Source organism: Aythya ferina, assembly GCF_964211825.1.
Source record: "Aythya ferina genome assembly, chromosome: 6".
Classification (NCBI taxonomy): Eukaryota; Metazoa; Chordata; class Aves; order Anseriformes; family Anatidae; genus Aythya; species Aythya ferina.
The window spans coordinates 11,316,477-11,330,904 of record NC_140303.1 but is presented as its reverse complement, the minus strand read 5'-3'; the positions used below and the strand labels follow the sequence as shown (position 1 = coordinate 11,330,904).

Sequence of the window (14,428 nt, the reverse complement as noted above, 5' to 3'; positions counted from 1 at the left end):
ATAAAAGAGAGCACAGATAAATAAAACCCTGAGTAGCAAGCAGCACAAGGGATTTGGCAGCTGCTTCTTCGGAGAACATACTGTGGTGATACTGGTGTCTGGATAGCTTGCTGTCTGCCATCTTCCTTTTCCTTCCCAAACCCTTCAGAGAAATAAATAGCACATTCACACATGTCAAACAACCAGAGCTTTAAGCGCTACCACTTCAGAAGGCTTCTTAGAGCCAGTTATGGGATTTAAAAAGCAATGAATAAATTTATTGCGTGTGCGTGTACTTGTTCATGCTTCAAGCAGTGTACATGCTCTGACAGGCTTCTGGTGGAGCATGGATCTCTTGAGAATGTATGTATGCTGTTGGCCTAGGTTAAAAGTTTCCAGATGTTCCCATTACAAGCTATAAACATGGCAATATAGCTCCCACTGGCAGTGAAATAGGGTGTTTTACTGATTTGGATTTGGACTAAAGACTGGCTCCTGTCCTGCCCACCAGCAAATATTAAAGATGTTTCTTAATCTGTCCTTCATTTTTCCTAACTTGAAAATAATTGGATAATTTCTGCATCGTGAGGCTGTGTATATGATTTAGCTGATGTTCTTCTTGCTGGAAATGCAAATGCACCAGGTACCTGAGATTTTTGTTCTCTATCATGGAAGTCTCTGTAGTAGAAGGAGCAGCTGTTTTATTAGAAAGCTGTTAAAGTAGCCACATGTGAGGAATGCCCCAAAGATTAGTCACAGCCGTGTAATAAAGCTCACCCGTAAATGGTGGGGAGTGTGCGATACCATACCAAGCTCCTTCTGGCAGGATTGGCTTAACGTAGCACAGCAGAAATTTCAGCACAGGTGATTCTTCTGGAAATGAAGATTGCGTTTGTTATCAGCCACCTTATTTGACCAGTCCTTTTCCTTTCAGAGGAGCGTATGGTGAGGAGCCCGTGGCAGGCAGCCTGGGTTTAGGTGGTGGTGAGCAGGACCTGCCTTTGGTTCATGTAAATTGAGTTGGGAATCTAAGGTATAGACGGCTTTAGGAGGAAAGAACTGTGCTGTGCGATGTGGGAAAGCTGCGACAGAAGGCTGATGCAGTGCTGGGTGGTGGAACAGGATCCCAGGTGTTTGGGAAGGTGGTTTCATCTCATCGCCTGATACCATCTCGGGCCGAGCAGCAGCGTCCTGTCAGGGAGAGGAAGGTAAGGAGCGCACACGTGCAAGTCTAACAGGGAAGTAAGCCAGGTAAAGGGTGTTTTCTGAAAGAAAACAAGCACAGGAACCACGATCTACACTGCTCTGTGAAGACGAGGGCAGTGGTCAGTCCTGAATCACGTGTATTTGACAGAGCAACGCTCCTCGTGGAGGGGCTCTGAGAAAGGCACAGATGTGCTTGAACACAGCCGCGTGAACTTGCTCTGCACTGCTTGCTGCTGCTGCTGCTAGCCACCAGAGATGCAAGCGATTAAGCAGGAGGCTGCTGCGGGCTTTCTGGCACCCTTGAGCACGCAGTAAGTCAGAGCAGGAGAGGCAGATGCCAATTGCCTTGCTCAGCCGCGTGGGTGACTGTCAGAGGTGGTGGCACGTAGCTGATAGGAGTCCCGGCACCTATGGGTCCTGTGCTGCCCCCACCCTGCTGCCGTGCTCTTTAAATGCTCGCAGAGCCGAAGGTTGGTCCGTCTGGTTCCTGCTGCAGGGCTGTGCTTGGTGCTGAGTCAAACGCTTGTGTGCGTGCAGGTATTTATTGTTCACTCACAGCAGAACAAGTCGAGAGCTGGCTGGTTTCTCCGAGTACCAAACTGTTAATTCTAGTGAGGTTACCAGGTTAAACTGCAGAGATTTTTTATTTTTTTTTTTTTTGTAGAAGCTTGCAATGAGATTTATTAAAGCCCTGTTTCCAAGACTTATCCAACAGTTATGTTTCAAGACAGTGTAAAGCTGCAGCATTCGGGGTAACTGTGGAGAGCGTTTTCTGTAGGAGTACCTCCTGTGGGTGCTGCTGGCAGGACTGAAATGTCTCCTCGAGGACTGACACTCGGAGACCACGGTTTAAGCCAATCTTAATGCCTGAAGTGAGCAGAGAAGGCTCTCCTCCCACTCCCTAATCTGCAGGGTAAGATTCCTGTGTGCCAATTTGCCCAGCAGATGGGCCTGGGCTTTTAGTCCGAGGCACGTGCGATGTGCTGCTCTCCTCGCTGCTTTTTCAGCACAAAATTTGCCTTTGCTGCTTTGTCAGTTTTCCTTCCCTGGCACACTTGGCATGCATTTGTCCTCCTTTGCATTTATGCTTCTGGTGGCATTAAATGCATTGCCAATACTTTGTGGTGTTTTTTTTTTCTCGTGTCAGTCGGAGCCTGCCACTAATACTGTTGGCAAAGCACATTTTTGTGATACCATGAGAGAGGAAAGTGCTTTCTAAGACCAGAGGCTGCTCAGAGGTCTGTTGGCTGTTAAGCTCTTAGTGGGGGGCATACCTGCGATGGAGAGGACTGTTTGAAAGAGGTTTTTTCCCTCTTCTGTGTTATCTAACAAGGACAGCACACTGATTAGAGACTGATCAGAGATGAGCTGATGTAACGGCTGACCGAGAAACCCCAGGTTTGTGAAAGGTGGTGACAGTGAGGACAACAAACGTGGCTCTGTCCCCGTGTCCTCTCCACTGCTCTGATGTGCCCGGCCCCGAACAAGGGCCCTGTTGTTATCGTAGCCACCCGTAATCTGGGTCCTGGACACAAAACCTCTTCAGTGCCCTGCTGCACGCACCAGGAGCACCTGCTGTGCCAAGCCTGAAGCGTCAGGGTTTGGAGAATAAAGGCGTGCGTGGCGTGCTCTGAAAGCATCCGTGTAGCAGCGTGTATATGGAGCGTGGCGTGGGAGACACGTCCACGGCAGAGCTAGAGGAACACCAGCTGCATGTAAAGCTGTGGTGCTTGGCTTCCCGCGCAGATAAAGCGCTCTGCATGTGCAGATCAGCCCCTGCTCTTGGGAACGGTGGGAGGCTTGCCTTCATTTTCCTCTCAGAGGCTTTCTTAGCAGCAGATCAGCGAGGTGATTAGTTGTGTGGGAACGCTGCCTTTCAGTGCGGGTCTCAATTATCCCCTGGGTGCTCCAAGAAAAAGGAATTAATGCTTCTGAGGTATTAAGTTGGCTTCTGCAGTTGGCTTTCCCAATCACGAAGGGGAACCTGATCTGGGCACCGAGGCAGCGACTGGCAGGAGGGCGCTTTGCTTCCCAGCTCAGGGTTCACCTGAGGTGGCCGAGGAGAGCAGCGGGTGGCGAGGATCCTCTGGCCCCAAAATACAGGGGACAAACCTCCCTGCCACCCTCTGACCAGCTGAAGGGCTGGAGTCGGGGCAACATCCCCTTCCCCTGGCTCACCTTCACAGAGCAGGGGGCTGGTGGGTGAATTTATTCAGCGTTGGCACTTACCCGGGCAGCTGGCGGTTCTGAGAGCAGCGCTGTGCTTTGCTTCAGCTAAATTCAGCTGTGTTAGAGCAGCCCTCGTTCTGATATGCTGACACTGTCCCGCACGCAGCTGGAGGATGTGCAGTGCTGGTATTGCCCTTAGCAGAAGGACAGCTGCTCTGTAGGCACTGCTGGGTTTGCTTTTACTCTGGTTGATGCACGGCTGTCACCCCAGGTGAATATTTGGGCATCTGTGACATTTAGAAGGAGGGTTGGAAAGGCAAGAGGCCCTGCCTTACAGCAGGTCAGTCTCTGGCCAGTGCAAAGCCCAGGGAGAAGTGTCTGCACCTCCAGGAGTCCAGCAGGTAGGCAAACAGGAGCGTATTTCAGCAAGGCACGTGGAGGAGGCCTGGAACATAAACCCTGCTTTCATTTCACTCAGCTTGACAGGATTTCGATGTGTACTTTTCTGTATTCATGTTTTACTCTGTATTTTTCTGTATTCATGTTCTGTAAAATTGATATTTTTCCCTCTAGCCTGGCTCATGGAACATCGCATTGCTGTTCATCCATTCACGCTCGCTTTTCTTTCCTTGTTTCTTTCTTTTCCCTTTTTTTTCCCCCTAGATCTATCAAGTTCAGAAGGTAGGGCTTGCTCTTTCATTCTTGTTTGCATGCGTGTTTTCTCACATTACCAATCCTGTTAGCACTTCAGAAAAACTTCTGTAGAACGGAAGATGCCCAGCAGGCTTTGTATTTCCACTCCTTTACATCCCCTTTCCTCCCCTAGCCCAGTGGGGTGGGTAATAAAGGGGAGTGGGGGAAGATGACCTGCATAAAATGGCTGGTCAAGGACTTCATGTAACCTTTCCCAGTGACTATTTGGCAATGAACAACGAGCAGAAGAGCAGTTCTGCAAACCATCCGATGCGTGCAAATAGGGTGGCTCCCGTGTCACTGTACAGCAGTGTTGCTGTTGAAGGCCAAGTGTATCGCTGGAAATATTTCAGGCTGGGCAAGCACCTAACAGGTGCCAGCAGGAGGAGTGACTTTGAGATGACTTTGCCTGCAGAAAGGCACCGAGTAAATCAGGGATACGGTGGTTGAATTTGTAATCATCCTGTAAATAAAGTGCACGGCCTTCCTGCCGTCTGCCCAAGAAGCTACAAGCACTTTTACGTTGTTTAATACTCTCCCCCTTGGTTTGAAGGCATGATCTCTTCCCAATTTCCTCCTCGTAGCTCGAAAAGGTGGCTCAGCTAATAATAATAGTAATCAGCATAGCTGTAACGGGGGTCACTTGCCCTGTACCAAAAGCTTTTTGGCCCCTCTGCACTTCCAGCACGCGCCCTGTGTGGTTCCTGCAGGGAAAATAGCCCTGAAGAGGTTTTTCAGGGAGGGACAAAGCATGCACTTCTTTAAGCCTGCCCATTTTCCATTTCAACGAATGAATTTTTCTGAGATTTTTTTTTGCTTGCTTGCTTGCTGAGTGATAAATGTGTCCTAAGCTCCCCAGCCTGCTTGCTTTGGCCTTGGCTGCATGTTTCCCAATGCTTGGCATAGCAGTGTGTGCTTTTGGAAATGCTGACCTCTCCTTTAAGTGCCTGTGTGTGCGAAGGTGTCTGCTCAAGGCATGTGCTCTGCTGCTCAATCCCGACTCGCTTCGTTTGGTGACAAATACATCTTACTCTTGTTTTTATATGGGGAGTGACTGCGTACCCAATGAATCACATTAACAGCTTCCCGTGGATCACCAGGCTCGTTATCGGTCTCCTTTATGGACACTAATTTAATCTCCTGGTACATACGCAGCCCCATGGAAACAAAGAAGTTGTTTACTGTTGGTGTCCTGACATGGATGAGAAGATAAGTGGGTTAGCTTCACAACATCCCGTAGTGAGTTTGCAAGTCTAGCAGTCTCACTGTCACTTAGTGAGCAAATCTGATCTGGACTTCTCTCTCAATGGTATTAATGTCATTAATTATTTAATTTTAGTATCACCTCTCAGGGTAGAGGAGAACTTGAGGGTGGCAGAGACATCCAACTTAAGACCAGATGAATGGCCTTTAGCATTTCCATCTCCTTTAACCTATACGTTCGCTCCAGCCAGGCCCCTTTGGGCAGAACAGATGACTTAAAGAATTAGGAAGTGGCTGATGGGGCAAAATAGCTGATATGGGAGATGATGCTGGTTGAATCCAGTGCAAGATGTGCTGTTCAGATTAAAAATAGTCACCGAGCAATCCCATTCATTAATGATTTTCTTTTGGGGGCAGTAAGCACATTGCTACGTCACTTCAAATGGTGGAGAAAAAGACTGGAAGTGGAATTTAATTCGTGCCTTACAAGTCTTTTAGGGGGTGTTTCCTCATCTCCCTTCTGTGAAACCGAGTTCCGAAGCCTGTGTCAGAAAGTAAGAACAGAGGGAAGAAGAAAAAGGAAGTAGGAGACCTTACAAAAGTCATCAGCATGTTTATGGACCCTTCCTAGGTGTGAGAAGGGGTTCCCTGCCTTTATACTGACGTTTTGTGTGTTTTTTCCCCCTGGTTGTACGGTTTTGTTTGCTTTTTAATTGAATCTGTTTCTAGTGTCAGAAAATCTGGGGGAAAGAAAGCCTTTAATAAGGCTTTACCTGATCTGATTTACCACCAAGTTTAATCTGCAGGTTCTGCTCATGTCTACAATCCCGACCAGCTGGAGTTCATATAATTTTAGGAATTGGGCTCATTTGCAGCACATGATGTATGTAAAACGCAATTGCACAGCATGCTGTCACACACATGTTTCAGTTCTTCCTGGAAGTAACCAGTCCAAGCACATGTGAGGAAGCACGTAAGCTTGGAGAAATGGTAGTTCATGTAGTGCCCTCTAATTTCATGTAGTTTAAGGGAGAAATTTCATGTAAGTGCAACCTGGATAAGCAGTGTAGAGGGTTACTGCACATATTTGAGCAGAAGAATAGATTTTAACAGGGAAAGAGGAAGGGAATGCTTCTATGTCCTCGTAGGGATGTAGTTAAATGCCTTGAACTGTTGTCTGTTCTTGCTCCAGAGAGATGCTCACATACTGTTTAAACCTGCAATGCAGTGAATTCATTTCCCATTTTCAAATTACTGGCCTAAATACTTTCTAATATTATTTTTTCCCAATTTCACCTCACACCTGACAGCATCCCAAGGTCTTTGTGCAGTTTGGGTTGTCCAGGACGGCCTCCTAATGGGGCAACTCTCTGCAATTTCTACCTCATAACCAGCTTCCTTCCCTTCAAGCTGTCAGAATGAAAATGAAGATGACCTTAAATGAAAATCATTTTGCTGCCTAATGAGGAAGAACTCCAAAGTAGGAATAAGCTGATGCAATATAAAAGTGCATAAAGTGCTCAGATGTTTCTTCTCGTTTTTTAATAAATAGTTATTTTGAGGAGTGAAAGTCAAATTGCATTAATACCATTGAGCGAGAGCTAACTACAGAGCATAAACCAGAACAAGATCCTGAGTTTAGGTTGTTGCTTAAGGTTTAACTGCTGCTGCCCCTGCCTCCTCAAGCCTCTAAGAAAGCAGGCAAGTACAGGCTTGTTTTTTCCACAGGTACACGAAATGCATAACGTGAACTGTTCCTAGACACGTGCTGTACTTCCTTAAGCAGGATTTCCAGCTGGTGACTGTGCTCCAGCCCGGTGCTGTTCCTTCGCACAGCGGGGTTACAGTTCCCATCAGGAATGCAAACTTCCCCAGACTGCAGTCCAAGTGCGGGTTTGGGGCGGAAGAAAAGGCCTGTTCAACTCGTTGATCCTGAACAAGTGGCTGTCTGGTGGAAATGCAAGTTCAGTGGGAAGTTCCAAACGTGATGCTGAGAAAACACGACCTGAGAAGCAGCTCAGAAGAAAGATCCTGCTAGGAAAACTTAGGGCACTCGGTGCTGAAATGCGCAGGGCTCTAGAGGGTCCTGTGCTGCCATCACTGGTGGTAGTGCTGCTGCCACGGTGATGGAAAGGTGGACAAAAAGGAGGTCTGGGGAGTTCTGAAAACAGCGAGGAAGAATGCACCGAGATTAGTTGCATTTCATTCACCTTGTCTTCCCTGTTTGGCAAATCTGTGCGGTAAACACGATCTGACAGCGTTTTTCCTCCTGAAAGTGTTCCGTGCTCAGCTCCCTCCTAATGAGTCTTGACTTAAGTGGGTCAGGGACTCAGGACTCATTACACCCTTTGCTCCTTTCCCCATAGTGCTGTTTTTTGGGGTTTTGCCCTGCTGAGAAGTAAGAAGGCGTCCCATGAACACCCCTCTGCCTGGAAGCTTTTCCTGGGCATGTGCTGCATGGCGGGCCTTGGGCCTTGGCCCTGTGTCCCTGGCATGGCTGTGCAATGTGTGTGTGTGAATCCCCTGGCGATGCACGTTGCGATGTCAGTAGCTGCCTTTCTCATCTAAATTCTGTTTCTCCCTTTTTCTGTCTGTAGAAATATTATGGTCTGGATACTAAATGGGGCGACATCGAGCAGTGGATGGTAGGCCTCGATCGACGTGGTTAACCAGCTTTTATGTGTTGAACGCTTGTACGGTTGCTAGTTTGAACCCCCCAGTTGGTGTTTCTGTACACTGGAAGCGTGAACTCCTCCCTTAGCACAAAGATTTTGGTTCAGTACCTGAAACGTGGCCTAACCAGGGGAAGGGTTTGGGCAGAGCCATCGCTTCTTCCAGAGCTCTGTCCAGACCCTGCCACCTGAAGGTTGGCCTACAGACCCCCTAAAGCCCCTCACACAAGGAATGTGTGCGCTCACTCTATTTCTTGTGGGGTTTGCTACAGTGTGAGTCTCTTCAAATCTGTCTTTGGTTAAATTTTGGGCAAGTTTTATCCATGCTGCTTCAGTCATCCTTGTACTTACTGCTCCGGTTGCTCTCCAGAGCTGTGACCTGTGGCAACACTGGCTTTTGCTGGTCCTGCTGGAGTTGGCTTAGCAGCTCAGGTATAGACTTGGCTGTTAGCACCATCTGACTTCTTACCAGGCCTGATGTGGGATGAAGGAACTGCTACAGGGCTGGAAGGCCTTGACTTGGTGTGTCTGAAGTTCATGGCATCGCTTACCAGTGATGCCGGGTGAATTGTGCACACTGAAAAAGGTGAAACGGAGCAGCTCGCTTCCAATGGGGAGGAAAACTTTCAAAGGCCCTGAGAGCCTTGCTAATTAGCCAGCATTAATGCTGGTTTGGTGCATGCCTTCCTGAAACCTGCTGTCACAAGGAGCAACCTGAAGATGCTGCAGTCTCGCAGATAAGCCACTAAGTCTCTTCAAACCCTCGTTGGGTGAGCTTAGCTCCCTGCTACTAGTAATTCCCTGGCTTAGAAATCAGTTCAGACGTGAGAACCCTTAATTATAATGCTGAAACTTTCTCCTCCCATTTCCTACCACTGTTCAAAAATTCCATGTAAAATTAATTTACTGACAGGCAGCAAATGCTACAGCACTTCCCAGGTTTCGAAGGGCTGTAAAGCAGAAAGCTTAATTACAAGGGCCCTGCGAGTACCCCGATTCCCAGATGCAGGGGAATGCACTCGATCATGTAAACAGATTTCTGAGATGCAAATAAGTCCCTGCATACGTTTCCTGCCAATGTAACAGAAATGTACAGTGAAATAAAAGGGAGGGGAAGAAAGCTGGGGTCACCACGAAGGGAAAAGGGCTTTTGGGATGTGACAAGGTGTCACCTTCTATTATGTGGCTTAACCTTCCTGACTCCTAAACGCTCTGAGCTTCCCTGTGTCTTTCTGAAGGCTCTGTGTCGGTGTGTCTGTCCTTTCAACACTTCACTTTTTGTTTTTCTCTGCTGCCTCGGTAGGAAGACAGTGAGCGTTACTCCCGTAGAGCCCGAAGAAATGCCTCGGTTAGTATTTGCTTTTGCTTTGTAGCTAAATGTTTCCCCTGAAGTAAACAGACGTATATAAGGCAGTTCCTTTTAGAAGGAAAAAAATAGAGCATCCCCTTCCCCCCTAGCTGAATAAACCACCAAAAACCACTTCCTGGCTGCTCTGCCCTCTCCCCAGCCACTCCGAGGAGCTTTTGCAAATGCATGAGAATAAAAGGGGGGCAAGGGAGGTGGGGGAGACAACCTGCTTGGAGGGTGTAATGTAAATTTATTCAGCTGTGGCCAAGAACACAGAACAAGGAATGGCCAAGCAAATCCATAATTCACCCTGTAGTAAAATGCTTGGTAATGTTTCTTGGGCAGGGTATGATTTCATTTAGTTTTTGCTCGTAGCTTAATGCAATTCTTTTATTAGACATTTATTCTTTAAGCCTTTTCTGTCCTTCTGTCCCATCAAAGCCACCCGCATTTACATCACTGCCTGTTATTTCTGTTCTTTTCATTGGTTTCTTGTCTTTATACTTTCTTTTGCTAGGCTTCGGATGAAGATGAGCGCATGTCAGTGGGTAGCCGTGGAAGCCTGAGGGTTGGTAAATTGTATAATTTCAGTCTGCATGCGTGTGTATCGACGGTGCTGGCCTCCTGTACCACCAGAGCGGTTATTCTGCTTTTTTTTTTTCTCAACTCATTGAAAACATCTTCCTTCCAAGCTCATGCCACTGTCCATGTTCAATGTGCATGTGTTTCTCAAAAATATTTTGGCCAGTAATTCTTTGAACCAGGGGATCTCTCAGGTTTGCACTCACTGATGAGGAACACAAGCAAAGCGTGTGACTGCAGATACCCTTCTGGTTACTGCTTCTCGCCAAGTGCCGCAGGAAGTCCTCAGCCAAAATTACGCTCTGGGCTGCTATTTTTTGTGTGCACCGTGGAAACTCCCCTACTTGTTTGTTGATACTGAGAATTTGGGAAGCAGCCCTGAGCTGAGCTGTGCGGAGGGAGAGCACCCGGTGCTAATCTGGAAAAAAACTTCAAATGCTTTTTCTCAAAATACCAGCACAGTGCTTGTCCTTACACGTGCTAGAGTTAAGATTTTTACATAATCAGCTCTTGCAATTGTGGAGGTAATTTAAGCAGTTTAATTCTGACCAGCTAATGCTGTTGGGGCAGCATGTGTTGGTGGTCTGGAGCAGTGTTTGGTAGCAACACAACAGAAACAACCGCTAGTAACACCGTGGAGGAAGTGCTCGGCGCTTCTCAACGTGAATCAGCTGCTTCTAGCTCGTTACAGAGCGATTTGGGCCTAAACCAGCTGTGTTTGAGAATAACTCGAGCTTCTGTTGGTGTTCCCAATCCATCAATAGTACTGGTTACATGGTTTAGGCTGGATGGTCAGCTGTATTTTGTGGAGCAAGCAAGACCTGTATCGTTCACAGCAAGGTCTCTGTTTATTGTCCTTGGCTTCTGGCTTATGTGGAGGTTTTATTTTTCATAAAATTCATCTATTTTTTTCTCTTTAAAACTCCTGTTAATAGTTATATAGGCTAGAAGTACCCCTTTTTTTCATAGACACAGTCTCTCCAGCATTGAGTGAAATGCCTCTTGGGCTTCTGAAAGAGTTTTGGAAGATGGAAAAATAAATTATTGCTACTGTAGAGGCTGGTCAGCGCTTCCTGATTCTTAATGTATGTCACTGTAAGATAGCATGATAGCTATTTAAATTTTTTTTTGTTGCCTTCTTCCCTTTTTCCTTATTACTACTTAAGAAGTGCTGTGAAAATCTTGGTTCTTTAAGATGGCAAACTTGGTCGAGTGCTGAGAGAAGGTGACTTAAAATTGGAAAGATTCAGCGAAGGAAAGCTTATCTTTACGGCTGACCTTGAAAACCAATGTTTATTTTACTTAAATTTGGACACGTTTGGGGGAGAAAAAAATGCTAGATCAGATAAAATTTCATTTTTTATATTCAGAAGGTGACTATGATGTAAGTTTGTTCAACCCTGGCTGGAGCTGTGTCCCCCTTCACAGGGTATAATGCAAGCACTTTGGCACTGTGTTCATCTGAAAGACTGCTTGTCTTCATGGAAAGCCACTGGGGATCCCTTTGATGCATTTTGGTGGTTCAATCCTGCCCCTGCCTTTTGTTTTCATACATTTAAGCAGCAGAAGCCCTGCACTCTGTTCCTAACCAAGCCTTGACGGAGCTTTTCTGATGCTTTTCCTGGAGCTGTCAGCGTGCCTTCAGGCCGTGCTAACCACTGCTCTTCTGCTGAACAAGGCTCTTCAGCTGGCTTAGGAGATGGCCCATAAATACCCGATGTTTTTGCAGAGAATGTCCTTTTCTGACAGACCCATCTGGCTGAAGCTTGACAGCCTGGTATTTCACATGATGCTGCACAGACGCCCCCCTACCCTTGGGAAGCAGCACACTGAATATTGCTGTGCAAGATATCTGACATCTTGGGCACGCACGGGAGGAGTTTTGGCAGGAGCTGGGATAACTCAAGACTTCCTTCCCTGATGTCCAAATGTCACTGGGATTGTAGGAGAAAGGAAGTAGTATGTTTAGTCAAAACTGAAATTTACCCTCACACTTCATTTGGTTCTTTTACTCACAATTAAGTGACATTATTTCCCTAATATGGATACACAATAGCTTATTTTAAGTTTGACCACATCTGTGCTTAACTCGTGAAGGTGTGGCTCCTACTTTGTTTAAAACAAAGCAAAAAAAAAAAATTGAACTACAACTACAAATCACCTCTGAGGACTTCTGAGCTATTTGAGCATGAAGAAAGCACCAGAAACTGCTGTGTGGTGTCCAGGAAGGGTTTATTAAACTACACGCTTCTTTTCTGGACATTTGAAGACTACTTCCTTAGTCGTGGGATGCCACTATAGTTGGTCTGCAAGGCTTCCACTTTCTGAAAATAGATCCTGTGCCCTTGGCACCCCGGGTCACTGTGAGGCTGGGAGCATTGGGAGTTGCTCCTCAAAACGATGGCTCTGTTCTGTACGGGCAGCTCTCATGAAATGGGGCAATACACATTTTTATATGCAGCTTTACCTCCCTGCTAACCTGTCTGGGTTTTATTCTGAGTTTTCTCCTGGAATAAGTGCGAGGTGGACATCCGAACTGCAGGCAGTGGAGGGCTGCTGAGCTGGGTGGTGGGGAGCTGCCCTGGATGCTTCTGGCACAGCAGCCATCAGCGTGGTGTCGATCAGAGCAGCCCTGCCAATGGATTTAAGCTCCACAACTGTGACTACCCTGTAACCAGCAGCCTAGTGGGTTGGTATTATGCTATTTTGAGCACGTCTATGCCTCCTGCAGGCTTTGACAGCCTTACCTCTGGCTTGTGAAAGCATCAGAAATCTCCTGCCTCTCTCGTCTCCGAAGTCCCACAAGTTTGGTGCCCTTTTTGTAGGGAAGCTCAGAAACATCATCCTGTGTTTGTCAAGACACTGGTTTTATTCAGTCACTTTTCCACTGCAAGTGTCCTTGTTTTCCCACTTCTCAGCTGGCTGTCTCTTGTGCGAGGCTGTCCAGTGTGAAATATTGCTGCAATTAGTCACTTGTGATGGAGCTTTTGCATGTTGCCCTGTTTTGGCCACTTGACAAAGTTCCTGACTTCTGGCTTTGTGCAAGAAGTCCGGAGTTATCAGAATTACTTATGTGGGATTTAAATCTCTGTTCTTGCTGTAGGGGGGTGGAGGGGGTTGATTGCCACCGCTTGCTTTAGTGTTTTCCCTTGCCTTCTGATGTTTTGTTTTCCTCCCATGCCTTGACAGTCTCAGTTGGAGTATGCCAGCGCCTATCCAGTGGTGAGATTAGTCTGAAAGTTGCAGCGTGTGTTTAAAAACTAATTGCCAAGAAGGAACTAACCTCAACTGTGACAGCTCACATAAGATAAGGGATGCTCCAAAATGATCCTGAGGCAGTTTGTGGTCCCAGTGGGAAGACCCTTTGCCTACCATTGGGATGCACACACCCCCTTCACCAGGGAGATTCGAATCAAGTCCAGTTCAGTAGTTATCATAAGACAAGACAGAAGCTTTTATTTCTCTGTTACTCTGTCCATCATCTGACTGGCTCTATCTAGATTTATGTCAGCATAAACCCAAAAAGAGAGAACCCTCAGAAACCTCCTAGCACAGATCTGACTCTTGGAGGACCAGGATGAAGATGGGGACTTGAAGCTCAGATCTTTAAATGTCCTCCTAGTGTTAGCAGTGCTGTCTAGTGTTGGTACCGTGTTGAAACGGAGGTCTCTGTTTCTGCAGAAAGCAGCCTGGAGAGCAGTTTTATAGGCTCTCTAGCTTTTTTTTTTTTTTACTCTCCTTCATTCCCTGCCCTATTTCAGATTAGAGATGCAATGAATCTGTTTGAGTGACCTATATACAAAAATAGTTCAAACACATTTGGATTTTGCATGGATCTATTGATGTAGTAAGTATAGACAGCTGGTAGCTCAATTAATTGACTTAACCCATCAAGCATGAATAATTTTAACTGTGGCTACTAAATTTAACAGTACTATCATCACTTTTAACAATACCCGTTAATAACCGGTCGTTTGAGTTGAGATTTGATTTTTTTCATATGTGCTTACTGAGCCATGCTCTGCAGAGCTGGAGGAGTATTGGGCTGATGGTTTTGCTCGGTGGTATGCATGCCTGGCTCTGGATGTGTGCACATAAATTCATTGATCTTTTCACCCTGCATTCTTAATCTCACTGCAGGCTGGATTAGAGAATGAGAGGACCAAAAGGAAGAACTACTCCAAAGCAGTATGTATCTCAACCGTCTGTCTGAGGTTTTTACATACACAACGTAAATGTGTATGGGACCAGAGGATATGTGCAAGCATGTTGGCTCTTAGAGCTCCCCAGCCTAATGTCAAGGATACGGTGTAACTCAAGGCCTGGTTGGGTCTGCATGAATACCAAGAATCTCTTTATCCACAAAATGTAGCATAAGCCCAACACTGATCTTGGTGTTGTACCTAAAGAGCCTCTTGGAAAACTCAAAACCAAACTCGAGCTTTAACATAGCACTGAAATAAGTAATATTGCTAGAAAAATACATATAATAGAGGCTGCATCTTTTCATCTAAGGAGTAGTAATGTTTTTCATGTCTCAAAGTAAGAGGTTAGCCCTGATTTATAGCAACATTTG

At 46.4% G+C, this 14,428-nt stretch overlaps 1 protein-coding gene across 44 annotated transcripts in view; it reads left to right on the top strand.

Annotated features, from left to right (window-relative positions):
* LRRFIP1 (LRR binding FLII interacting protein 1) overlaps positions 1-14,428 on the top strand; it is a 100,418-nt gene that overhangs the window by 44,525 nt on the left and 41,465 nt on the right. For 18 of the 44 annotated variants that reach the window (XM_084524001.1, XM_084524002.1, XM_084524004.1 and 15 more), the window contains exons 3-8: positions 4,018-4,035; positions 7,848-7,895; positions 9,226-9,270; positions 9,788-9,838; positions 13,042-13,074; positions 13,993-14,040. The exons of 17 other annotated variants lie outside the window; for them this stretch is intronic. In XM_084524001.1, coding sequence (XP_084380127.1) covers positions 4,018-4,035; positions 7,848-7,895; positions 9,226-9,270; positions 9,788-9,838; positions 13,042-13,074; positions 13,993-14,040 — 243 coding nt within the window. The remainder of the gene's footprint in view (positions 1-4,017; positions 4,036-7,847; positions 7,896-9,225; positions 9,271-9,787; positions 9,839-13,041; positions 13,075-13,992; positions 14,041-14,428) is intronic. 9 more of the 44 variants (XM_084523971.1, XM_084523979.1, XM_084523978.1 and 6 more) reach the window with 4 other exon arrangements.